The 25,744-nt window shown below is 55.6% G+C and overlaps 1 protein-coding gene across 2 annotated transcripts in view; it reads left to right on the top strand.

Moving 5' to 3' along the window:
- The window catches only part of EXOC6B (exocyst complex component 6B), a 131,903-nt gene that overhangs the window by 89,757 nt on the left and 16,402 nt on the right, over positions 1–25,744 (top strand). For both annotated transcript variants that reach the window (XM_077301354.1, XM_077301355.1), the window contains 2 exons: positions 3,459–3,600; positions 8,496–8,569. In XM_077301354.1, the coding sequence (XP_077157469.1) occupies positions 3,459–3,600; positions 8,496–8,569 (216 nt within the window). The remainder of the gene's footprint in view (positions 1–3,458; positions 3,601–8,495; positions 8,570–25,744) is intronic.

The raw sequence follows: 25,744 nt of genomic DNA, 5'->3' as shown, positions 1-25,744 counted from the left end.
ATAAGCAGTTTAAAAGGGGCATTAGTGAATTAACAGGAGCCTCCACATACTGAGGCAGTAATCCTGTGAATCACAGAGCCAGGAGGCACCATCACGGGAAGGGCACCATCTGCCCTGTGGCTGGCCCTGCAGAGGAACTGGCTGGCCCCTGGGTGAGACAGGAGGCTGGACTGGAGGGACCCTCCCTGGCCTGACCCAGCAGGGCTCTCCTGAGGGTCTTCTCAGGGGAAGGCCTCGGCCTCTCTGCCCTGTGGCTGGCCCTGCAGAGGAACTGGCTGGCCCCTGGGTGGGAAGGGAGGCTGGACTGGAGGGACCCTCCCTGGCCTGACCCAGCAGGGCTCTTCTGAGGGTCTTCTCAGGGGAAGGCCTCGGCCTCTCTGCCCTGTGGCTGGCCCTGCAGAGGAACTGGCTGGCCCCTGGGTGAGACGGGAGGCTGGACTAGAGGGACCCTCCCTGGCCTGACCCAGCAGGGCTCTTCTGAGGGTCTTCTCAGGGGAAGGCCTCGGCCTCCCTGCCCTGTGGCTGGCCCTGCAGAGGAACTGGCTGGCCCCTGGGGGAGACAGGAGGCTGGACTGGAGGGACCCTCCCTGGCCTGACCCAGCAGGGCTCTTCTGAGGGTCTTCTCAGGGGAAGGCCTCGGCCTCTCTGCCCTGTGGCTGGCCCTGCAGAGGAACTGGCTGGCCCCTGGGTGAGACGGGAGGCTGGACTGGAGGGACCCTCCCTGGCCTGACCCAGCAGGGCTCTTCTGAGGGTCTTCTCAGGGGAAGGCCTCTCCGCCCTGTGGCTTGCCCTGCAGAGGAACTGGCTGGCCCCTGGGTGAGACGGGAGGCTGGACTGGAGGGACCCTCCCTGGCCTGACCCAGCAGGGCTCTTCTGAGGGTCTTCTCAGGGGAAGGCCGTGGTTTATGCCCCTGTTGTTGGCCGTCCAGGGGAACTGGTTGACTACTGTCACTCATTTTGTTGCCTAAATACATGGGATGCTTTTGTCTCTGCTGAAATGCATGGTGTCCATTTCAGTCCAGTTTTCCCACCCAACTCAGTCATTTGGAGCTTTGTTTGTCCCTCCTGATGTGCTCCAACCTTTCATTCAAGTTGTGGTAAGAATGCCAAAGCACCCTGGACTGGGACAGAGCCCAAGACTCAAAAAGCATGGCTGATGGAGACCAAGCAGGCTTTCCCACCGGCTCCCCGCCTTCTTCCCTGCCAGCGGCTGAGGCGTCTGAATCCTTCTTGCTGGTCTGCAGGACACAAATCGCCCCTCCCTTTTCCTTTTAAAAGGTGTTCTTGGGCTTCTTTCTCGCGTGCAGGAGCCGTGGTTGTGGCTTGGAGAGTGCCTGGCTGGCCAAGTGGAGCTTGGGGGGGGGGGGACCGCTGATGGCCAGTGGGCGGGCCCCTGCTCCTGGAGCCCCGGGAACTGCCAAGGCCAGGCCTTCTTGGTGGGAACCGAGGCGCAAACCCTCCCTGCGGCTCCGCTCATCTCCTGCCCTGGTGATTTATTTCCTTGTCGGGATCTCGAAGCTTGCCCAGTCCTGCTCCCTGTGGCAGGATTAGGATTGGGGTTTGGGTTTTTTTTTAAGTGTAGGCACTTCAAGGCGTCAGTCAGAACTGTGAAGCACTTTGGAGATTACGCTGTCCTCCTTCTGCACAAGGCGGGATTGTCTTCTGCTCTCTGAGATGAGGGAGTGTTGTGGATATTTAAACATAAAGAGCTTATTTTTCCTGCCAAAGAGAAAAAGGTAGTGTTGTCCAAAACATTGCTAAGTAATAAGGGTATTTAAAGTGTTATTATTTGCTTTTAAAGTTTCATTAGCATCATAAACCAGCTTCAAAGAGAGCAGCTCCAGAGGAGTCCGTGATGCTCTGCAGGAGCAGGATCAGAAGAGGCTCTCGGCTGCCTGTGTCCCCAGAGCCAAATCTGGCACATGCCAGGAACACCGTCCTTCTTGAGAGCTGAGCATTAGCGCCTTGGCTCCAAACACCCCTGCAGCGGCCAGTTGGGTGCAAGCAAAAGTGAACGGCTTCAGCCCCGCCCCTTCCCTTCTGGCTCTCCAGCGCCTCCTGCAGGGCCCCTTGTGCTCCGCTGGCACCAATCCTGGCTGTGCTCTCAGTCCCAGGCTGAGCTGGAAGTCCGGTGGCTGTGAAGACACCCAGCCTGTCTGGGAGAGATGGAGGGCCAGGACCTGGGAATGTCCAGCGGGAAGGGACAGGATGGCCCTCTTTAAGAATCTGAAAGGTTGTCACTTAGAGGAGGGCAGGAAAGGTTGCCGTTGGCAGCAGAGGAGAAGACCTGCTGTCATAGATTTAAATACTGGCTAGATATCTGGAACAATTTTTTCAGTCTGAGTAGTTCAGCAGTAGAATCAGTTGCCTGAGGAGCAACTGCCTCTGCCCGCCTGCGGTCTTTGTCCTCCATAGATAGATATAGATACGGATACAGATACAGATATAGTCTATATCAGCTGGCTCCCAGTTCAATTCCGGATTAAGCTTTCGATGGCGGCCCAGGTCACGGGAGTAGCCCATGGCATTTTATCACCTGCCCACCCCATCTGTCCTCGGACGGCTTGGCTACAGTGGCTCATGCCACCGTCAGCTCCAGATTGGAGTTGTGTAACTCGCTCAGTGGGCCCTTGCCAAGGCCCAGAAATGGCAAATGGTGCAGACTGCAGCTGTTACGGTCCTCATGGAGGGCTCGTCTCCAGCCGCGTCGGTTGCCGGTTGTGGCTCGGATCAGGTTCAAGGTTCTGGGACTAACCTTTAAGGCCACCTGAGGGACCGCTTGCCTCTTTATGCCCCCCGCAGGGCTCTTCGCTCTGCAGGTGCTAATCTGTTGGAAGCTCCCCAGCCCCAGAGTTCACCCGTCCTCGACCCAGGCCAGGGCCTTGACCAGGTGGAATGAGCTCCCGGAGGAGATGAGCAAGGGAGAGCAGAGGCCCCTCCTCAGCCTGGGCTAGTCCAACAGACTGTGCCAGTCCCTTCCGCAAGTCACTTCCCCATGACAGGTGGCAGGCTGCCGGACTGGCATGTCGGAATGGGCCGCAGAGGCACCTGTCAAGGGCAAAAGACAGGCGGGCCCGGGGGGGGTGGACTTGGAAAGATTCCTGCCCTCCCCAGATACTCCACTCCCACCCCCTCCTGCAGTTGGATGTGCATTTATCTTATTGAATTATTCTGTGATTTTAAATGTTCTTAATTTTCAAATGTTTTTGTATTCATGGCCTTGGGGACCTTGATTGCATCAGAGGGTGGCTTGAAAATGTTTCCAGTCGAGCAGCCAGGTGCCCTCCCCCTTCCTTCCTTCCTTCCTTCCTTCCTTCCTTCCTTCCTTCCTTCCTTCCTTCCTTCCTTCCTTCCTTCCTTCCTTCCTTCCTCCCTCCCTCCCTCCCTCCCTCCCTCCCTCCCTCCCTCCCCCCGGGCTCTGGCGGCTGTCCTGCTGACCGCCCCTTTTCTCCCCCTAGGGCAAGGTGGCTCAGACAGCCTGCATGTCAGCCTGCAAGCACCTCTCCACCTCCCTGATGCAGCTGCTCTTGGAAGCAGAAGTGCGCCAGCTCTCCCTGGGGGCACTTCAGCAGTTCAACCTGGACGTCGAGGAATGTGAACGTAAGGCTGCGGCCACCGCCCTGTGCCTCCTCGGGCCGGGAGGGGGGACAGATGGGGAGGGGCCTCATGGCTTCGGAAGTTGGTTTCTGAAAGCTGCTTCATTTGTTAGTCAGCCAACTAAACTGGCAGGTTCCCACTATGGTCACGAATGGGAAAGGGGCAAGGGCACCCTGTACAGAACGCCTCCCTCCCTCCCTCCCTCCCTCCCTGTGAGGTCTTCATGCCCTTGGAGTGCTGGAGGAGATTCCCCCCAGAGGGTGGGTCTTTCAGACCCCCTGCCCCTGGTCCACTGCGGTCAGTAAGGATGGCCCACCCAGACTGGCAGTGGCTCCCCAGGGGCTCAGGCAGAGGAAGGCCTTTCACGTCTCCCACCACTTGGCCCTTTTAACTGGAGATGCCGCCGGGGGTGGGACCTGCAGGATGCCAGGCGGAGACTCTGCCACTGAACCATGCCACCGCCACACACTACCTGGATTTAGGGCTGCCATCCTCCAGGTGGAGCCTGGAGCTCTCCCAGAATTCCAGTTGATCTCCAGATTCCAACGATCCGTTCCCTGGGGGAGGGTGGGTGCTTGGGAGGGCAGCCTGCAGAGGTCCCTCCCCAACTCTGCTTGGGTGGGGTTTGCATTGGGGTTTTCCTGCAGACCCACTCGGAGACTACACCGTGTGCTGTATCTGAGGCACCCTTTTCTCAAGCAATAAGAACGGAAATCCCATAAGACTGGAGCGGCTCTCCACAAGTGGGGCGGGGGCTTGGAGGCCTGGCAGCTGGGACCGTAGACCTCACCAGTCTGAGAAGTTCTCCTTGGGCTGCTGCTGCTGCTGGTGGTCTCCCCCCCCCATCACTGTCAGCCTCTCTCAGAGGCACGCAGAGGTCTTGGCCCCCCACCCGCCCCCAATCTTGTTTGTCTCGTGGTCTTGCCAACAGCATGACTAATCCTTTCCAAAGCGGAGCTTGTAATGCCGTTGCAGGTCTCGGAAACAGGGCATAGCCCCGGCAGGAGCTCCGAGCCCCAGAGGGACGCAGGCGGCTGTGGCCACTTCCTCCTTGGGCGGCCTGACACTGCCTCCGCCCAGGGGGAGCGACCTGCCTTGCCCTTCAGGCCTGCTCAGGAAGGCAGGGGATCCAAACAGTCCAATGCCTGGGGAAACGTTTCTCTTCTCCTTCTGGACAGTCAGCGAAGGTACTAGGCTCTGCTATTCAGTACTGGGCGCCTGGCAGCCTTAGGGGTAGAAGTCAGAGAGGGGAGGATCATGTTTTGAGGGTAGGCTGGGAGAGCCCAGATATTATTGAAGAAGAACAAATGTTTTGAGGGTAGGCTGGGAGAGCCCAGATATTATTGAAGAAGAACAAATGTTAGTTCTTATATGCCGCTTTACCCGAAGGAGTCTTCAAGTGGCTTACAATGGCCTTCCCTTTCCTCTCCCCACAACAGGCACCCTGTGAGGGGGGTGAGGCTGAGAGTGCCCTGATATTCCTGCTCGGTCAGAACAGCTTGATCAGTGCTGTGACTGGCCCAAGGTCACCCAGTTGCTGCACGTGGAGGAGGAGCGGGGATTCAAATCCAGCCTGCCATATGAGATGCCGTCTCTTTTAGCCACTCCATCACACTGGCTTTCCGAGGGGTGGCCCTGCAATGGCCTTCACCAGGGACACTGGGATTCCTTGAGGCGTCCGGCTGCGTGGCAGAGCCCCCCCCCCCTTGGCATGCAGAGGGCTGCAGGTTCAGTCCCCGACAGCAGCTCCAGGGGAACAGTGCTGCGAAATGCCTCAGCCTGATAGAGACCTGGAGAGCAACAGCCAAGCAGGCAAGACTGACCTCGATGGACCCGTGCATGAGGCGTGTCCCTCCTCCCCTCCCTTTGGCCTGTGGAGGGGCCCCTGTTCAGTCCCTGGCAGCACCCCAGTGAACAGGCCTGGGGGCCAGCAGGGGGAAAGGCCCGCAAGGCCCCACTTCTGCCACCACCTGTGCACTGAGCCCACCCAGGTAGCCGAGCAGCCAGCCAGGCAAGCTTCTGGCAGCACCCCCTTGGTGTCGTAGTTACTGGACTCTAATCTGGCAGGCTGGGTTGGATTCTCCACTCTCCACATGCAGCCAGCTGGGGGACCTTGAACCAGTCGCAGCCCTGAGAGTGCTGTTCTCCCAGAGCACTTCCGTCAGCTGTCCCAGCCATAGCTGCCTTCCAGGGTGTCTGTTGTGGGGAGAGGAAGAGAAGGCAGCTGTCAGAAGGGTTGTGCGCTTTGGCTGCCAAGTTCGAGCCTGAAGTGGCCAGCGCCGTGGTGCAGGGCAGGGGTGGTGCTGGAGGCGGTGCGCACCTGCACGTGTGAGCTGACTAGCGCGGCCGCACCGGCACCACCCTCCCCCCTGCGCTGCGGTGCTGGCTGCTTCAGGCTCGAACGGGTGCTTTGGTGGCTGAAGCGCACAGCCCTAGACTTGTCAGCTGTCTGGAGACTCCTTCTGGTAGAGAAAAGCTGGATATGACAACAAACTCTTTTTCTTCCTTCTAGAAGCTTGGACGGGGGGGGGGGGGGGCGGTAGAGGGGGGGGTTGGCTGGTCTGGTGGGCTGCAGCTTTCTCTCAGGGAGGCTGAAGCTGAAGGTGTCCTGGACAATTTGCCAAGAGGTTCAACTTGTGCACCCGTGCAATGGAATTTGGGTGCCCTTTCTCTCCCTCTCTCTCTCTCTCTCTCTCTCTGGCTGTTCTTTTTCAGCCCCTGGAAAAAGAGCCCTCATCAGCCCATGTGGGTCTTTCTCCCCCTCCCCTCCCTCGACCTCTTTCTTTTTCCTTGGCTCCTTAGTTTCGTGTTTAGGAAACGCTTTTGGAAAAGAGGTTAGGGACCTGCCGTAACCCGCCCTGGGTGGGTGGCCCCAGCCTGTAGGCCTCGCAGAGCCCGCACTCCTTTGGCCTGAACACAAGTCCTCCAGCCCTCCAGCCTGCCCGAGGCCTTTGTCCCGAGCCCAGGGCCATTCTCCAGCGATTTTCTGCTCAAGGGGACCGTGCTATAGGTGGCTTGTTCCGTCTCACATCGCTGGCAGGGGAGGCAAAGCAGCCGGGTCGGGCAGTTCCCGGGCAGCGCCACGTTGGCCTGCTCTGTGCTAATTGCCCTGACACCGGACTGGAGCGCGGAGCAGAACTGGCTGTGCCCGCCTTGCCTGGGGGGCGTCGTGGTGAATGCAACAGCAGGCTGCAAATGGCAAGTTGGTGCTCAAAACACGACCTCTGGCTGCTGACAGAAACATCCACCGTGCCCCAGAAAAGGGACCCCTGAAGCATGCGCTGTCTTAAGGCATAATGTGCCGTGGCTGCAGAAGGCCTCTTCACATGGAGGAGGAGGTGTGGATTGACACACAATTTCATCAGTGACTGGAAGCTAAGAGGGGCCTTCAAAGTGGAAAAGAAACAGAAGCAGAACTTGAACCGGCCATTCTTGAGGAGGAAGCTGAACGAGCCTTGGGTCAGGAGCCAGACAAGCAGGCCCCAGGCACTGAGATCCCCCCCCCCCCCCCCCGTGGAACTGCTGAGAGGGATACCAGTCAAAACCAGGACAGCCTTGTGCCAGAAGATCTGGGAAACTAATAACTGGCCAGAGGAGCAGAAACTGGCTCCTGTGCTCATCCCACTACAAGGAAATATTGCAGCACATAAAGCCCAGTCTGTCAATGGCAGGCAAAATCACAAAGCTCCAGCTCACTTGCTTTGGCCATTTCATGTGAGCCAACTCAGTGGAGGAAGCCACTGTGCCAGGCTTGGTCCATGGAAAAAGCAAACCAGGCCCACAAAGGCCACGGTCATTGGATGCAGTTGGGATGGACCCTGGCCGGAGCATTGCGTGGCCGAAGGGGGCGATGCGGGATCGTGGCGACAGCTGTGCCGTGGGATCGCCAAGAGTCAGACCGACAGACCGACTGACTGACTGACTGACAGCAGCAGTGGGTGGAAGACCACCAAGGAAGTCTGTGTTGAGGAAGGTCATGGCCAACCTCCCCCTTGCCTCCCTCCCAGTTCACAAGCCCAGTTTGCTGAGATCTTCACACGAAGTTGAGGAAGAGTGTTGCAGTGGGGGCCCAGGGCCAGAGTGGCTCCCCTCGCGTACAGAACTGGCTGCTCCTCGCTTGGGCAGGTACCCTGAAGCCCCACGGCGAAGCGCTGGCCAGCGCCAGGTACTGGACGAGGGGCTTCTGAGGGGCTCACCTGCTGTCTGCCGCCCCCTCTGTCCTCCCAGGCCGGCTGGCCCAGCTCTGCCCAGGGCTTCTCCTGCTGTGCTTGCGGAAGGCTGCAGGGGAAACGGTGGCTGATGCCTTCCACGGGAGACGCCTCCTCTTTGCCCTGCGAGTCCCATGGCTGACTTACAGGTATTCCACTCAGGGGCGCAACGCTTCTGCCCCGGTGGTTCTTGGGGACGGGGCTGTTCTCTCTTTGGACAAATGTGCCAGGATCATGGCGGCAGGCTTGAGAGCCGCCAATGCCCTCAGCCCCCCAAATCTCCCCGGCCTCCGGCACTGAAAAGGGCTTCACAGCCGAAGATGTGATTGTGTCAAGAGGGAACATTTTTCCATTGCCCCCCCCCCCCATTCCCTCAAATGCCTTTTTCTTTGTAAATTGTTTGTGCATTCACAAAACAAATACTTCGGACGGAGCTCCGCGAGGCTCATGGGAATAAATTTCAGGTCGAATTAGTAGAGTTTCCCTGCTGTCAGGAGGGTGGGATTAATGGTGTTTTGATGACACGAATTTTGAAGGTCGGACAAAAAGCTTGCCGGGAGGGGGACCTGACTCCTTAGAAGCCCGGCCCTCCTCTCCCTCGGGCTCTGTTGTCTCCGCTGTCATCCGTCTGCCAATCTCCCTGTCCATGGTGAGTTAAAAGCCCTTTTTATCCCCTCTTCTTTCCCACAGAGTTTGCCAGATCCGGCCCAGTGCCTGGGTTCCAGGGGGACACGCTGCAGTTGGCCTTCATCGACTTGAGACAAGTACGTCTTTGTGTCCTTGTTTTCTGTTTTCCTTTTAAGATGTGTGACTGAGGACCATCAGGTCTTACGGGGTGGGGAAAGGAGGTGGGGCCGGTTTGGCAAGCCCGGCCAGGGACCCCCCCCCCCTCCCCTGCTCCACCCAGTTCCTTTCGTGGGCCTCTCTGGGCCTCTTGGGCTGCTGAGGGTGGTTGAGGGCCTCCAGGCAGAACACGAGAGGTGACCCCCGGCCTCCAACAGGTGGAATTTTAGGGGCCCCTCCTGGACCCCCAGAAAGCTCCATCCGGCACAGTGGGCACAACTGCTGAGCAGGTGAACCTAATGCCCCCGAAGGGCGTTGCCTCCTGCCCTGTGCAAGGAAGTTCTCAGAGTTCGCTCACTCCAGGCCTAGGCCTCTTCTTGCCTCGCTCCTTGCCCAAACGGCCCCGCTGCTGACCTGAGAGGAGCTCCTGAAGGGTGGCGAATGGCCGGCCTAGTTGGGTGGGGGTGGGGGTGGGGGTGGGGGTGGGGGTGGGGTCTCTCTGGGCTTGGCGGGAGGGAGGTGGAGGACAATATCCAGGTAGGTGGTCTCCTTTCCGCCATCATGTGAAAGTGAAGGTGGGTAAGGTGGGCTTGAAAGTCTGAAGGAAGTGACGCCATGGCTGCTGGCCTTTCCCCTTCGGGTGGCCTTTCTCTGTAACAGACTTTGTCTTGGCCGCCCTGAGGATGTGGTGCCTTGTTGTATTCCCTGGCTCCCCAAAGCCTTCTTGGGGTCAGCTGTGCTCTCTCCTGCTCCCCGGCCCCGTTGATGCCAGAGCAGTTTTCGGTCCCTACCAAGGTGCTGTGGCATGCGAATCGAGCTGTTCTGTGGCAAACCCAGAGGGCTGCTCCTCCGAAACCATCTCCAGGCTACCGCAATCTATTCCCCTGGAGAAATCGCCTGCTTTGTGGCCTAACTCCTGCCTTCCCTACGGCCTGTGCCCAGATCCCCAGGGCTGACCCTTCCTGAGGCTGGAAGCCTTCGTGGGCTAGCCCAGGCTCAAGTTCTCCATCCTTTGTGACAGAGCTGAGGGTTCAGCCAGGAATCTGCAGGCAGCAGGAGAATGCGTGGACTTCATGGGGCTGAGCAGGGTGGCCAAGAGCTGTGGCTTCAGATCTGGGGAGCTGGGCTGGGTTCCCCACTCCTCCTCCACACACAGCCAGCTGGAGCATCGTGGGCCAGTTCCCTTTGGGCTCTCTGAGCCCTGCCTCCCTTCAGGGTGCCTGTTGTGGGGAGAGCAAGCTGCTTTGAGATTCCTTTCGGCGGTGAAAAGTGGGATACCAAAACCAACTCTTCTTGGTCCAAGTGTGGCTCCCCACCCCCACCCTGAACTGTCCCAGAGGCACCTCCCAGGCACCCTGACACCAGTGAGTCAGTAGGGGGTGCTGTGGGAGCAAGGACGGCTTGGGCTCTTGGGGGGGGGGCTCATTCTGCCTCTTTGTTCCAAGGGCTCGCTGTGGGTATAGGCTGCAGGGTCTCTTGATGGGGTCGCTGCTAGAGATGCATGCAACGTATTTGCCTGGCTGGACCAACAGAGCAGAGGAGCATTTGGCAGCCGTCCTGGAGCCAAGCTGCCTCTTTGGGCTTGGCCCCCCATTCTGGGTGTGTAGCCGCTCCTTGTGCTTCTCTCCTCAACTCTAGGCCAAATTTTGGAGGATGCAAATCCCCCTTGCTCTTCCTTGCTGTCTGCTCCCTGGCTGAGCCGCTTGGGGAGGGGAGTGCTGTGATGCCCCCCCCCACCTCCCGTTTTAACTTCTGGGTAGTGCTGCCTTTCGTGCTTTGCCTCCTCTGCCTCTGGGCTGGCCCCTAGGAGGTGGGGGGGGGGCAGGAGGGACACTCCAGCATGAGCCAGCCAGCCAGCCAGGTGGGGGGCAGGGGCATCCTTCATGCTCAGCTTCTGCCTCAGCCTGGCCCTTGGGGCGAGGGGGTGGAAGGACAGTCTGGCCTAGGAGGTGGAGCTGAGGGGTGACGTCATGCCCCGTGCTCTGCGGAGTCCCTGCTTTCATTTCCCCTCAACTGCAGAAGTCGAGTCTTGAAAGGGGGATACGTTGTACAAAATGTACGCAAACGTTCTTAATTTGTCGCCGGTTGTTCTGGCTGCTGACTTTGCCATTCCTCAGCCTGGAATTTGGGGTCTGCGTGTTTACATCGTGGGGCAGAATGCCCTGGGGAGAATCCCACCGTCCGCGCTGGTGCCTGCCCCAGGGCTTTCTGCCTCCGCAGGAGAGACCTCGCCCAGACACTGACCGTCGGAGCGCCTGTTCTGACACGCCGTAGGGAAGGATGGGAGGCAGCGTGTGCAGAGAGAGCCTCTGTGCTCCTGGGAGCTGCTTGGCTGGCTGGGCCACCGTCGAGGCCCCGGCTCCCACGGGAAGCCTTTGGTCAGAGCTGCCATGTGATGGGAGGGCAAAGGCAGACCCAGCGGGCCAGCTAAGCCCCGGCGGCAGTGCCAGCTTGCAGCCAGAGAAGCTGTGGGTTTGTTGGGGGCGGGGAGGTGTCTGCTGCAGAAAATGGCAGGGAGCAATGCTGGGCAAGGGGGGGGGGGGTTGCCCATAGAATGAGGCTAGCAGAGCAGAAGAGGAGCAGGCAGCTGGTGAGGGCCCCCCGCGTTCCCCGTGTGGGATGGGTCGTTTCTGGTGCAGGACCCCTGCCCTGCTTGCTTCCAGGGGAGCGGGCAGCCATTTCTGCCCAGTCCCCTTCTGAGTGGGCGGAGCCTCGCGTCCCTCGTGAACTGGGTGGAGGGCTGTTCCGTAGGTGAGGTTCGTCAGAAGGGATTCACGGTAGATCTTCCTCAGAATTCCTCTCCCTCTTACTTGCAACTCGGCTATTACATCAGAGGCAGAACAGTCCATTAACGCTTCCTTAATCCAGCGCAAAGCCCTCTGCTCAAATAGTCGCTGGCAAAAGACTCTCAGAGAGGCTTCTGTAAAAGGTGAGCTGTAATGACAAGAACTTCCAAGGAAGATCAGCTGTGAAACGGACTTCCACCTAGATGCTCGTCACCTTTCTACAGAAGCTGTGGCCCAGCATCACAGGGATGGGGCTTTGCTTATCCTTGCGATATGGAAGGGCGACAAAGATGGGGCGGCATTTGGAGACCAAGGCGTAGGAGGAAAGGTTGGGGGCGCTGGCCTGCTAGCCTGGAGAGGAGACGACTGAGAGGGGATCTGATAACCATCTTCAAGTATTTAAAAGGCTGCCATATAGAGGATGGAGCAGAATTGTTCTCTCTTGCCCGGGAGGGACGGACCAGAACGAATGGGATGATATTAATTGGAAAGAAATTCCGTCTCAACATCAGGAAGAAGTTCCTGACAGTCAGAGCAGTTTCTCAGTGGGACAGGCTTCCTCGGGAGATGGTGGGTTCTCCATCTTTGGAGATTTTTAAGCAGAGGCTGGAGAGCCATCTGACAGAGGCTGATTCTGTGAAGGGTCAAGGGAGTGGCAGGTGACAGTGGATGAGTGATAGGGATGTCAGTGTCCTGCATAGTGCAGGGGGTTGGACTAGGCCCCTTTCAACTATGATTCTATGATCGTTTGTATTTTTATGCACTATGAGGTGCAGCAGGCACGAAGGGCGGCTGTTGCGTGGCCTTAGTTTTGCACTGTGATCTCGGATGGTCATTCTGCTTGGGGGCCCCGGGAGCGTCTTGGAGTCTCTGCAGACCCCATGCAGCCGCAGGCGGCCGGAGCGCCAGGCAGGGCCTTGTCCCAGCGTGAAGTTCTCAGCTCCATCTCGGGTTCGGCTGGAAGTCTGGCAGAAGGTTTCTGTCTTGCCCAACTAGACATGTTCAGGCAGAGGGGAGGGAAGCCCAGAGATGCCTCTTGAGAACAAGCGATCCCTCCGAGGGCCAGGGCTGGTGCCAAGATGCCAGGCGAGGCCTCCTTGCCGTTGGGCACCACGTATTGCCAAGGAATTTCCTCCCCTCCCCCCCCCCTGCTCCTCTCTCAGGAAGCACCTATCTGGGCAAGGCTGCCTGGCTGACGGCAACGTGGTGGTGCCCCCAGAAGAGTATCCTTTGGAGCAAAGGGTGAACCCAGGGGGACCTTTAAGACCACCAACGCTTAGCTCTGGGTACCCGCTCTTGTGGGCATCTGAAGAAGGGCGCACACACACCAAAGCTAACGCCCGGAATGTTGCTTCGTGCCAAACTGAATCTGCCCTGTGCTGTGCCACGCTGTGTGTCACAAGAGGGGTGCAGAGGATGGGCTCGGAGAGGAGGGCTTTATCATTTCGGCTGGTCAGCAGGACGGTTGTTTGCCAGATCTCCTGAGGACAGGCGAAGAGCTGGGGGCCTTAATCATGACTGGCGAGAGTATGGGGTGGGGAGAATCTGGGGTGCTCCCTGGTAGCCAAGAGCTCCTCCTGGGCGGAAGAGGTGTAGCAGGAGAGGCTGCTGCGGCGTTCCCCGTCTGGTGGGGGCTTTCCCCATCGGTGCGCAGCAACCCCACCCCCGCCTTCTGGAGCGGCCCCTCTCACGCCTCTTTGTCCCACTGTTAATCTGGGCAGCTCCCCCCACGCCTCCCTCCCCACCCTGGGTCTTCCGGTTGGGTTGAGGTGCCCAGAGGGAAGAGAGGCAGGGCGAGCGCTGAGGTGGCTTGTGGAGTCCCACTCCTTTGGGTCGAGGAAAGTGCAGCTGTGCTGACCAGTGGGGGAGAGAGAGCATTGGCCAGTGACCCAGAAGGGGTGACTCCGGGTAGGTTGCCAGCTGGGGGTTGGGGAATTCCTGGAGCTTTGGGGGGCTGAGAATTGGGGAAATAAAACAGGGAGTGGCCAGGAGCCACAGAAATCAGTGACTGAAGCAGGCCGCTCCCGCCTGACCTGGCTGCTCAGGCGCTGGAGAGGGATCTTGGTGACGTTGCTGGAGATGCTGGGGGCCATTTTAGGCTTTGGCCAATCCACGGGGGTCTCCCAGCACCCTCTGTGACCCTGCCAGGGGTCTGGGGCACAGCCTTAGGGAGATGGGGGGGGAGTCTGGAGCTGGGCCTGAGGCCCCGTTGCACTCCTGCTGGAATCCCCCCGGGTCCTTGGGCCGCAGAGCCATCTCTCTGGGGAGCCTCTGCCGGCAGGGAAGACAGAGCTGGGTTTGTGGGACCAAAGGTCTCGTTCGGTGTTGGGAAGCTCCCGGCCGTGCATTTGTCTGCAGTGTGTCTGTCTCTCTTTCAGGGTTTGGCGCGGTATGAGGCAGCCTGACAAAGGAATTTCAAATCTCTGCATTTTAGCTGTCGGAATGCCTGGAATTTGAAATCTGAAATGCTCTCCCTCCCGCAAGTGCAGCCTGTTGGAGTTTTGTTCTGCTTTGCAGTAGCCGCTTGCAAGGCACTCAGAGGCCTTGAGTCCCACCCCCACCCCCACCCCGCCGGGACATTCCTCTTGCTTTGCAGCTTTGCATTTTAGAGGCTTGATCTGGGCACAAACTGGCGCTTCACACTTTTTGCAGATCTGCAGGGCTTCATCCACTCCTATGTAATTGCAAAGGTAACTTGAGTCCTGGCGGATCAGTGTGGATTTTGTAGGATTGCTAACTGAGTTTTATGATGCCTCCAGTTTTGTTCAGAGTTTAACTTTCTTTTTAGTATGTTCAAAGTACCTTGACTGGACTTGTTGTATGAAGAAGTATGCTGTCTGCCTGGTGCGCATATCAAAGATGTCGCAGAAAGTTTGGAAAGGCTCCTAAAGCCCCCAGTCCGTGATCCCTTCCCTCTCATTCCTGTGGGGACCAGTGATCCTGCCTGGCGCAGCATGGGGCACGTTGAAAGAGGCTTTGTGGCTCTGGGGGGAAAGGAGAAGGGCCTGGGAGCACAGGTTGTCTTCATCACTTCTCCCTGTTCATGGCCACGGCTTAGGAAGGGGAAGAAAAATACTGCAGATAAATGAATGACTTTATGAATTTAGGCAGATTGTGAGTGGGTGGGCAGGCAGTTGTGAGTTCCTGCATTTTGCAGGGGTTGGACTAGATGACCCTGAAGTTCCAACTCTATGATTCTATGAATGGCTAGGCCATTGGTGTCATCGTAAAAGGTTTGGATTTTTGGACCATGGCTTACTCTGGTTTGCACCTCACAAGGGTAGGAAAAAGGTGTTTGCGAAGAGCCTTGCAGACCTGTTGAGGAGGGCTTTAAACAAAGTCCAGTGGGGGAGCGAGACGTACATTCAACGCCCAGTCCGATGACGATAACTGGAGAAGGGAACGCTGCAGATTTAAAGGGGAAGGGCACAAATGCAGGGAACTGTTGACTTACAGGGAAGCTCAAAAACAAACTCTGGCACACACAAGTGAAGGATTACAATGTCGCTACACTAATGGGCAGAGAATGGGAAATAAGCAGGGAGAACTAGAAGTCGTAATAAAGGAAGGGAACTATGACCTAATAATACAGAAACTTGACGGGATAGCGCTCATCAGCAGAGAAAGGGAACCTTTCTAAGGCAATATGTTTGTAATAATATATATAATGAGTAAATACAATTTCTTTTACATCGTTTATATACCAGAAGGATCAAACAGTTTGTAGTATCAAAGGTGGCAAAATCCTATCGCCTTTCCTTATATTACTACTGGGGAGTGGTCGCTGACTAGCATTCCCCGCAGTACCCTAGAGACCCTATGGCCGATTGATACTAAAATAGTAATATAAGGAAAGGCGATAGGATTTTGCCACCTTTGATACTACAAACTGTTTTTGGAGGATTGGAGGTTTCAACCACTGTTGAAGCCAATGAAAACGGAATTGATCTAGAAGCCGTTATGGTTGTTCCTTCTGGTATATAAAAGATGTAAAAGAAATTGTTTTTACTCATTATATATATTATTATAAACATATTGCCTTAGAAAGTTTCCCTTTGTATACTTGAGAGGAAGAACATGTATCTGGCCATGGGAGTTCAGTTGAGAGTCTTTGGGTAAAAATAAAAGGAGTAGGAAATAATAGTGGTATTATGGTGGGGTCTGCTATAGACCACTAAGATAGGCATAGGACTTGGATGCGATGCTCCTAGATCAGATGACAACATTCTCAAAGAGGCGGGACACAGTGGTCATGGGTGATTTCAGTCATGCAGATATCTTTTGCAAGACCAACTCTGCAAAAAATGAAAAGTCCAATAAGTTCTTGACTTGTGCTAACAACTTCATTTTCCAGAAGGTGGAGGGTCTACAATTTTATGCTTGATTCTCATGAATAGGGAAGAACTGGTTGATGAGGTGACAGTAGTGGACGCACTACTTATAGTTTCTCGATTTCAGTGAAGCTTTTGATAAGGTTCCACATGATATTCTTGTTGACAAGTTGGTAGGATGCGGTATGGATCGTATTACTGCGCATGCTTGTTTGCACTTAGCTGCTGTGCGTGCGCGGCGCCTGGGCAGCCAGCTGTCCCCCACCCCTGGAGGCGGTCCTCAACCGCATGTGGGGCCCTGAGAGTAGGCCTAGTGAGGTGGGTCTTAGCTAGTGGGTTTGGTGATTTGGGAAGAGAAGTTGCTTCAAGTACCCTGGCTTCCGGCCCTCTAGGTCCTTATAGGTAAGAACCAGCAGTTTTAATGGGCCTCCATCCATAGGCCAGGATGCAGCAGGACCTGCAAGGTACAAACCTGTTCTGGAAGGGGAATTGTTGCCTCCTCTAGAATGGGCTGATTCTTCGATCCCTGACTGGCTTTGTCATTAATCCATCAGCACCTCCATCTTGTCTGGATTCAACTCCAGTTCATTGGCCCTCATTCATCTGACCAGCTTCTCCTGGCAAGAATAGCACCTGACCCAGCCATTGTGGAAAAGTAGAGCTGGATGTCATCTATGTTGTACTAGTGGTAACTCGCTCCAGATAACCAGTTTTACATAGACGTTAAAGCCACACGTGCAGGACCTTCACACATAAATACCAAAGGTGTTTTGGCACCGACTGGCGGAGGAAGAGCTGGAAGTGCTTCCTGTTTGGGAGTGTTACCCTGAGGGAGCCTGAGGGCACCAGAAGCTGCCGCCTGGGCACACCCTAGGTTTGAGTGAGGCTGCTGGAGTTGTTGTATGTCAGGGCTCCCTAGCGAGGCAGGCACCTGCAGTGCTCAGGATGCGCTTAGCTGGCTTCCTTTGCCACATCTGTCTGGAGAAAGTGGCTTTGCAGGTTTGGTGCTCCAGTCGTGCTTTGTGCAGTTCTAGGGAAAGGCAGCGCTGCACGCAAGCTACTGTGTGTTTTATGGGAGGTTTGCTATTTCAGGCTGGGATTTAGTTCTGGGCAAACTATTTGAAAAAAAAAGAATGTGAATTGTTACCTTGAACTCTGCTTGGCCTTTCAGTTTTGCTGACAGAAATTTACTCCACAGATGTAAAAAAAATCAAGTAGGTAAGGTCACGGGAAGTTGAAGCAAGCCCTGTGTGTGTGTGTGTGTGTGTGTATGTTTGCGAATGAAGTTATAATTAACCTGCTGATGGCAGAGGTGTTAGCCTGAACTCTGCCTGGTCCCTTGGCACTCTGGCTGAACTCACCTTGCTGGAGCGTGGCAGGACCCCAAACAGGTGGGAATCTGGGACTGGTTTTCACACGGGGAAAGGAGGAGCTTCCTGCCTGTCCACAGCAGATTACCTCTCAGCGCCATCGCGGGGGGCTCATCAGCAAGTACAAATGGCGCCTGGCCTGTGCCACCTGCGGGACACAGCAGGATAATTTGTTAAAAGTGGAGGAGGAAGTTGCCCCCTCCCCTGAGCAGTCGCTGGCTTGATTCCCATCACCAGAGGCACAGTCAGTGCAGAGCCTGGAGACTAGCATTTGATCTCTTTGGATCTGGAGATTCTTGGCTGGAGCCATCCCGGGTGATGGAAGCAGAGTGCACAGGACAAGACGTCGAAATTTGACGTGGAAAGTGCCGTCCTTTTAGCTGCTTTCCCACACTCCTTTGAGAATGGCAAAAAATGCTGGAAACGCTGCATGGTGGAGGGATTGTGTCGTCTTGCAGTGGAAGACACAATTGGATCTGTTCTTTGCAGAGCTGGGGGGTAATGAAACAGTTTGCAGAGCGTGGCAAGGAAGCCGCATTGTCCTGACATAGCCAGACCCATCATGTGATCCCTGATTCTTTGGCAGTGAAGGATGTCAAACCGGCCTCGTCTCCCAGTTGGCGCAGATGCAAAAGGCCACCAAGGGGCAGGGGCCTCTTAGCGCCCTGAAAAATCCAACTTTCTGCCTCCACCGTGTTCCAGTGCAAAGTCTCTGTGCAACATGTAGATGAGCAGAAGAGAATAACAACTCCCATCCACAGAGGAAAAAGATTCTGTGAAACTCTATTGGTATATGTTGTAATCCTCCAGTGAAAAATTGGAGGCGGTTCTCTTGCAAGGGTGTTCAGTGCTTTTTCAGGTGAACTGCCAGCCAAACCATAGTTGTAAAAATTGAATATCAGGCTCTCTAAAATTATTACACGCTTCTGTGTCATAGTAACCAAAGGTCAAACTTGTAACAACTTCCACCAAGAGCACTCTTTTAATTCCCTGTGTGTTGGTAGAGAAAAGTCGAGGTCACCCTTACTTTGGCTTGGAATGCTAAACTTCTGCACACATTCTTTTAACAGCTGTTGGTGACTGTAAGAATCTCTGGGCCCCCCAGGTGCTAATGCATTCTTATCTAGCCGTTCTCCCGCAGGCCATCATGCCTACCGGCTGAAATTACTTAAATTTGAAGGTGCTTGCTGTGAGTTCCCAATGTTTAACCTGGGTTTCTTCACAATACCCCTTTTTGAGTTGGAGTGCTTCAGGCCTGTGAAGAAGGCGGGCACAGGGGAGCCTAGATGTTTTGGAGGCCTCATCAGTCCCAGGCACGTGAGTAGCCCTTTGCTCCATGTGCTGCCATGTGGTTCTGTTTCGATTGTAATTTTGCTGCCCGTTTTAATGGGGTTTTATTGAGGTTTTTTAATGGGGTTTTATAGAGCCTCTTGTGGCGCAGAGTGGTAAGGCAGCCGTCTGAAAGCTTTGCCCATGAGGCTGGGAGTTCAATCCCAGCAGCCGGCTCAAGGTTGACTCAGCCTTCCATCCTTCCGAGGTCGGTAAAATGAGTACCCAGCTTGCTGGGGGGTAAACGGTCATGACTGGGGAAGGCACTGGCAAACCACCCCGTATTGAGTCTGCCATGAAAACGCTAGAGGGCGTCACCCCAAGGGTCAGACATGACTCGGTGCTTGCACAGGGGATACCTTTACCTTTACCTTTATTGAGGTTTTACTGGACATTTGTAACCTGCCATGAGCCGGTTCTGGGAGTGGCGGATGATGATGATGATGATGATGATGATGATGATGATGATGATGATGATGATGATGATGATGATAATAATAATAATAATAATAATAATAATAAAACAGTGGGTGCCCTTTTCTCCGGAGCTTTGCCCTTTGGTGGATGCCAGAGAGGCAAATGGGAGGAACTGGAGCTGACTGGGCTGTCATCCCAGGAGCACTGGGGCAAGGGCGGGGGAGGGGCTGCCGCATTGTGAGCAAGCAAATTATGGGCCAGGCTTGTCTGTTTAGAGTGTGGGGAAATGGCTCCTTGCAAGGTGGAAAAGCTGATGAACTAAAGGCTGCCAATAAGGGAGGCCACGGAAGAGTGAACTCTGCCTGACCCCCTGGTATGCTGGCTGACCCTGCCGTACTTTAACAGCCAGAAACAAACCAGGTGGATGCACTTTCTTGGGCTGCTGATAAGGCAGGGGACAAAGCCACACCCTGACCTGCACCTGACCCCCTCCCTTCCTGCTCTCCTTGAACTCTGGGGCTGATAACACCAAGAGGGGAAAGTCCCCTGATAAAACTGGATGGGAAGCCCTGTCATTGTGCGCCTATGTGGCCCTGAGCGTGTGTGTATGTGGGGGGGGGGGGACCACAAAGTTTGCTTGACCCTTGGCTGACCTTGGCAGGCGACCAAGTCAGAAGGAAGCTCTGCCTGAAGTCTTGCCCTCCGCCCCCTCCCACCATTGTTCTTCCAACCGGGTCCCTTGGCACAAGCGAGAGGCGGCCAGCAGGCAGGTACGGCTCTTGGCAGGACGCAGCCGCCTCTGGTGCGGCTCCAGGGTTTGCATCGCGTGCTCTGGGGGGTCTGCTGGCTGGTGAACCACGATGCTGGGTTCCGGATTCATTTTAAACTTCCTGTGCCGCTTTTCTACCCGATTCAGGGTTCCCAAACAGTAATTATTCCAAAGATTAAAAAACATTTAAAATATACAATATACAAAACCTGGGAGTTAGTAAGGGACATCAAAACAAACGGAAATACAACAATCGAAGGAGACCAATGAATGTCCCTGGGGAAGAATTTGAAAAAGGCTCTTCCTTCAGTTGCCATTTGCCCAGTCTCTCTTGAGTGGCAGGGCCATCTGAAGAGGATCCCCAAAGACGACTGGAGGAGATGGGTACTCCTGTGATTCCCCCATGTAATAAGATATAAGGGCATAAGGCTAAGGAAAGGAAGGGCTTCTTCCATATGTGAATAGCTGGTTCTGGAGTTATGCTGGCTTCCAGCCATTTAGCGCAGTGGTCCCCAACCCCCGGTCCGGGGATTGGTACCAGTCCGTGGATCAGTCGATACCGGGCCGTGGCTCTGTCTAAGGAGTTAGGTGCTTCAGCCCAGCAACATCGACCCAACTTTGCAGAAGTCCAGGTCACAAAGCTCCCCTTCTCCATTCCCGCTCTGACTAGGACTCCCTCGTCTCACGTCCAGGAGCGCCTTAGTCCCAGGGCAGCCCACACAACTCTGCGGCAACGAGGTTCCTGCCCGCTGCCTTCAGCGACCATGGCAAAAAGAAACAGAGGCCAGCTGGCTCCCCCATCCTTCTCGTCCGTTTGCCCAATCAGAGGAGCCGTAGCGGCCGCCAGCTAAGCCCACCCCACCCCTCCACACCACCCCTCCAGGTCCTCTCAGTAGTCCCCAACCTTTTTCTCATTGGGGACCGCCTGAGGCCCTGCTCCCCTTGCTTTCCTGCTGGTGCCCCTGACTTCCCGCCGCCCACTGGGGGGCGCTGCCAGCAGCACCTGTGCAGTGCCAGGCCGAGGGGGAGCCCCAGCCATGGTGGCCGCTGGAGAGCACCAAAGGTGAGCAGAGTGGCAGGGCAGCCCCCGAGGCAGCAGCCAGGGAAGAGGACGAGGAGGAGCCACGGCCCGGCACCGACTGATCCACGGATCGGGACCGGTCTCCGGACCGGAGGTTGGGGATCACTGTTCTAGCAGACACCCCCCCCCCCCCCGGGCCTCAGTAAAATTGTCAAGCGTTGACCGGTCCCTGGTGATAAAAAGGTTGGGGACCACTGATTTCAAGCACCTTGCATTGTCCCGGAAGCCAAGAGGAGCCAGTGTATTGATTGATTGATTGATTGATTGATTGATTGATTGATTGATTGATTGATATCCTGCCATGCACGACAAGGTTGCAGGATAGAAAGGCAGTCCCCCTTAAAATAGAACCTCTGTCCCTGTAGACAGAACCAGACTGGAGCCATCGGTTCCCTTTGACCCACTCCAGCCCGCTTTCCGGCTGTGGCATTCTGTCCCAACAGCAGCTTCCAGGCACTCTTCAAGGGCAGCTCCCTGGAGAGCAAGGGTGGCCTCCCTGGAGAAGACTTCATGCCTCTGATGTTTTCAGTTGCCTATGTGAGCTCTTCTGTCCCCCCATTCTTACTTGGACCTCTTTGTGTGGGTGCTGGAATTCCCAACCCCCCCCTCCCTCCAATGCAGGCAAACTCCCTGAAGCTGAACCCAGGCAAGGGAGAGTAGGGGGCAATGAAGCTGCCTCTCTGGATGAGGTTGCGTTCTCCTTGAAAGAGCCGAAGTGCAGTCCAGGAACTCCTTGGCTTCCGGGTCTGTAGGGACCTGGGCCATGAATCACTCCTGCCCACTTGGGTGGCTGAGCCGTGAGCTCTCCTTTCTTTCTTTCTTTCTTTCTTTCTTTCTTCTGGGCTTTGCTAACCACCTGCCTGCATGATTGTCATGAGCACTGTGTGAGGCTGCCTGGCCCCAGGGGGTCAGACTGGTCTCAACCAGAACCAGAACCAGGGCCTTCTGAGCCCGAGCCCTGGCATGGAGGAACGTCTTTTGCCGAGGGAGTCCTGCAGGACCTGGAAAATTTCCCAGGCTCCGAAGGTGGTGCTGTTCCCCCAGGCCTATGGCTGAGGCCTCTAGCATCCCTGGGTAGTAACATTGCCTCCCTTCCCGAGCCCCGGCTGCCCATAATTTGGGGCCAAGATGACTCCTCTGCCCGCCCGCCCCCCCGCCCCCGCCCTCCAGTCTTCCCTGCCCCTGAAAGTTAGGCTAAGAAATTATGGGTGGAATGGGGCTTAGATGTTTTAGACTTTTAATCATTTATCATATATGGCCCTTATCTTTAACCGCTCCGAGCGGAGTGGATTAAATAAAGCAGTCTTTTCAAACAGAGCTTCGGCCTGAAACGTTGAAGACTTACTATGAGATCTGTGCCTAATTCCACTCCCTGGCGTTTTGGGGTTGCCTCCGCGTCCTGCAGCATTCCTGTTGTGATTGTGCCGGAGCCAGAATGCCGAAGGAGCCTGCAAGCTCCAAGAGAGTGGGGACCCCCCTTTCCTGCTATTCCGGAGTCTAAATCTATGGGAGTCCATCTAGGGCAAGGAAGCCAAGGGGCAAGGATCAGGGAGGCAGTCTGGCTGGCCATCGCGGGGCGGGGGGGGGGGGAGAGGGGGCCGGCAGCAGGCAGCCTCTCTGCCGAGGGTGTCCCCCGGTTGCCACAACAGGAAGCCCCGGTGCTTCCCCGCTGCAGGGCCCTTGGGTTGCATGCCACCAAGACCCCCCCCCTTCAGCTCAGGGCGTTGCATGGAGATTTTCCTGCACTTCAGAGTTCACTGTGAGGTTAATGGCTTGAGTTATCTCTACGGTGGCCACCCCATCACGGTGACAGGATCAATAAATATGATGGGGAGAAAAGCGCAGACATGTTTAGGGCCCAAATGATTGAGCCTAGAACCACAGAGAGGTGCTTGCCGTAAGAGCAGCTTACAGTCAGAGTAGATTTCCCAAAGTGACCAGGGGCAGGGGGGTTGTCATACTTTTCTGCCCACTCTGGCGGTTTCAGCCCTTTGCAGTCTGCCCAGTTCTGGGTTGGGAAATTTCTGGAGTCTCGGGGGAGGGCAGGTTTGGAGAAGGGTCCTTAACCCTTGATAATGCCCCCCCCCAGCAGCTGTTTCTTCCTGGAGAACTGATCTCTGTGGTCTAGAAATGAGTTCTCTCCAGGCCACACCTGGAGGTTGGCAGCCCTTAGGCAGGCTCAGCATCTTGGTTCTTTGTTGGGTGGCTTTCTCTTGTGGTCCTCCCTTGCCTTCGCCACCTTACGGAAGTCAGGCAAGGTAGGCCAGGCCCCGAATGAACCTGGTGGCATGCTCTGGATTTGAACTTTGCTCCAGGATCCCGGCCCAGAACCTCGGGAATGGCCTTCCTGGATTGGCTGGGGCTGGCAAGGAAAAGCCCCCCCCCCACCTCCCCCTTCAACCAGAATGGGGATTGTGAAAACCAAGGGTGCCTGGGAATCCTTTTCTGCCCGCCTGACTCCCCCCCAGCCCTGCTTCCAGCGCCAGAGAAGCTGATAGGCATCCCTTGGCTTCCCTGCCTGGCATGTGTGGGGCAGAGGCATGCCCAAGAGCAGGATGGCCACTGCGGTCCCGCTCAGCATCAGTGCCCCTCTGGGAGGTGAGGCTCAGTGGAGGAGGCCCTGGGTTTGTGGGCCAGAAGGCCCCCGGTTCAGTCCCCGGCTCCTCCTTCAAAAGACCAGGCAACAAAGAACGGCCTGAGACCCTGGACAGTCTCTGAGTGAGCTTGCTGCACCTATGGTACTTCTCCGTGTGAGCTGAAGGGGGAGACCCTGAGAGGTGCAGATCCAGTGCTGATGGTGGGAAAGTGAGATCCAGCCTGCCTGAGAGGCAACGAGGGCGCTGCTGAGATGGCCGGACCAGGAGCTGTGGAGGACCCCGGCCTGAACCCCCCACTGCCATGGAGAGGGGCTGACTGGCCTCAGCCCGGTCTCACCCACCCAATGTGGCCGGCCTAACAGGAGACTTGTTGCACTCAGAAGCCGGATGGGAGGAGGATGTCCCAGGATGCCTCTGAGAGGGCTGGGGCATAAAGGAAGGGGACCAAGAGGGAGGGAGATCAGAGCAGGGTGGGAAGGAGAGAAGGGGGCCCGGAAGGGTCTGTGGGCTGCCAGGAGGAGCGAGAGAGGAAATGGCAGGGAAAGAGGGACAGAAATGAAGGAAATAAATAATTGCTGTCTGCCGCTCGGCCTTTGTGATGAGCAGGGAGGAGTGGGAGACGGAATAAGCTAAAGGTTGCAAGAGGCTTTTGATAGAGAAAAGGGCCATCCAAACTCTTAATGGTAAAATAGAGGAGACAGCAGCCCACGTCTGCATCAAGAATTTTGCTTTTCGGGGTGGAGGGGTGGGGTCCACCAACAACAACTATGGACTTCCTTTGGATGGACAAGTGTGGCGGAAGAGCTTAGAGCAGGGGTGGCCTGACCCTCTAAATGTCCGTGGACTACAATCTCCATAAGCTCCTGCCAGTACCATGCTGGCAGGGCTCATGGGGATTGTAGTCCATGGACAGCTGGAGAGTCACAGTTTGGTCACCCCTGGCTTAGAGGGTCAGTCTGGGATCTGAGAGTCGTCCCCCATGTTCTTTCCCAGAGTCCTGGAGAAACGGAGGGAGGGCACTGGGTCTCCTTGGAAGGGCAGCCAGGGTGGGAAGGTGATCACCAAGCAGGGCCTGGCTTTGAGTTTACTAGGAAGCCAAACTGTATTTTTGTTCAAAATGTGCTCTTTTGGGTTTACATCTTTATATAAAAAATGTTTCTTCTGAGTATTTTGCCTCAGCAAATTGGGGGTAGATAAACATTTCCTATGATGCGGAAGCCTTTTATTGTGTGGAGCACAAAAAATTGTGGCAAGTTCTTAAAGAGATGCGAATACCAGAGCATCTTATATCTGTCTCTTGAGAAACCTATATGCAGGTCAAGCAGCAACAGTGAGAACTGAACATGGAATCACTGATGGGTTCAAAATTGAGAAAGGAGTTCGGCAAGGCTGTATACTGTCGCCTTGCCTATTGTATGCAGAGCACATCATGAGAAAGGCTGGGTTAGATGAGTCACAAATTGGGATCAAGATTGCAGGGAGAAATATCAACAACCTCAGATATGCAGATGATACCACTCTAATGGCAGAAAGTGAAGAGGAACTAAAGAGCCTGTTGATGCGGGTGAAGGAGGAGAGTGCAAAAGTTGGCTTGAAACTCAACATCAAGAAAACAAAGATCATGGCATCCGGCCCTTTCAAATCCTGGCAAATAGATGGGGAAGAAATGGAGGTAGTGACAGATTTTATTTTCCTGGGCTCCAAGATCACTGCAGATGGGGACTGCAGCAAAGAAATTAAAAGACGCTTGTTCCTAGGGAGGAAAGCTATGGCAAATCTAGACAGCATCCTAAAAAGCAGAGACATCACCCTGCCAACGAAAGTGCGTCTCGTCAAGGCTATGGTATTCCCAGTTGCAATGTATGGCTGCGAAAGTTGGACCATAAGGAAGGCCGAGCGTCAAAGAATTGAGGCTTTTGAACTGTGGTGTTGGAGAAGGCTCTTGCGAGTCCCTTGGACTGCAAGGCGAACAAACCGGTCAGTCCTAGAGGAGATCAGCCCTGACTGCTCTTTAGAAGGCCAGATCCTGAAGATGAAACTCAAATACTTTGGCCACCTCATGAGAAGGAAGGACTCCCTGGAGAAGAGCCTAATGCTGGGAGCGATCGAGGGCAAAAGAAGAAGGGGATGACAGAGAATGAGGTGGATGGATGGAGTCACTGAAGCAGTTGGTGCAAACTTAAATGGAGCTGATACTCTGCCCTCCCTCTGGATCCCTTGCAAACTGTCCACAGAGACGGTTTGCCCAGTCACACAATGCTCCACCTAAGAATCTTCTGCAGCTCTGCCGGGTATCTGGAGATGGTGGGGGCTGCTTTGACGGCTCGTCAAGACCCCTCCCTCCAACTGTGTCCAGAAGAGCCTTACTGGATGAGACCAGGGAGGGCTGATCCTTCCTCCTGCCATGGTCACCCAGATCCTCTGGAGGGTCAAATAAAGGCCAAGGCCTTCCCCTAGGGTTGCCTCCAGGCTCTGA

Source organism: Paroedura picta, chromosome 10 (assembly GCF_049243985.1).
Source record: "Paroedura picta isolate Pp20150507F chromosome 10, Ppicta_v3.0, whole genome shotgun sequence".
NCBI lineage: Eukaryota > Metazoa > Chordata > Lepidosauria > Squamata > Gekkonidae > Paroedura > Paroedura picta.
The sequence above is the reverse complement of the archived record's forward strand: the minus strand, read 5'-3'. Positions and strand labels throughout refer to the sequence as shown.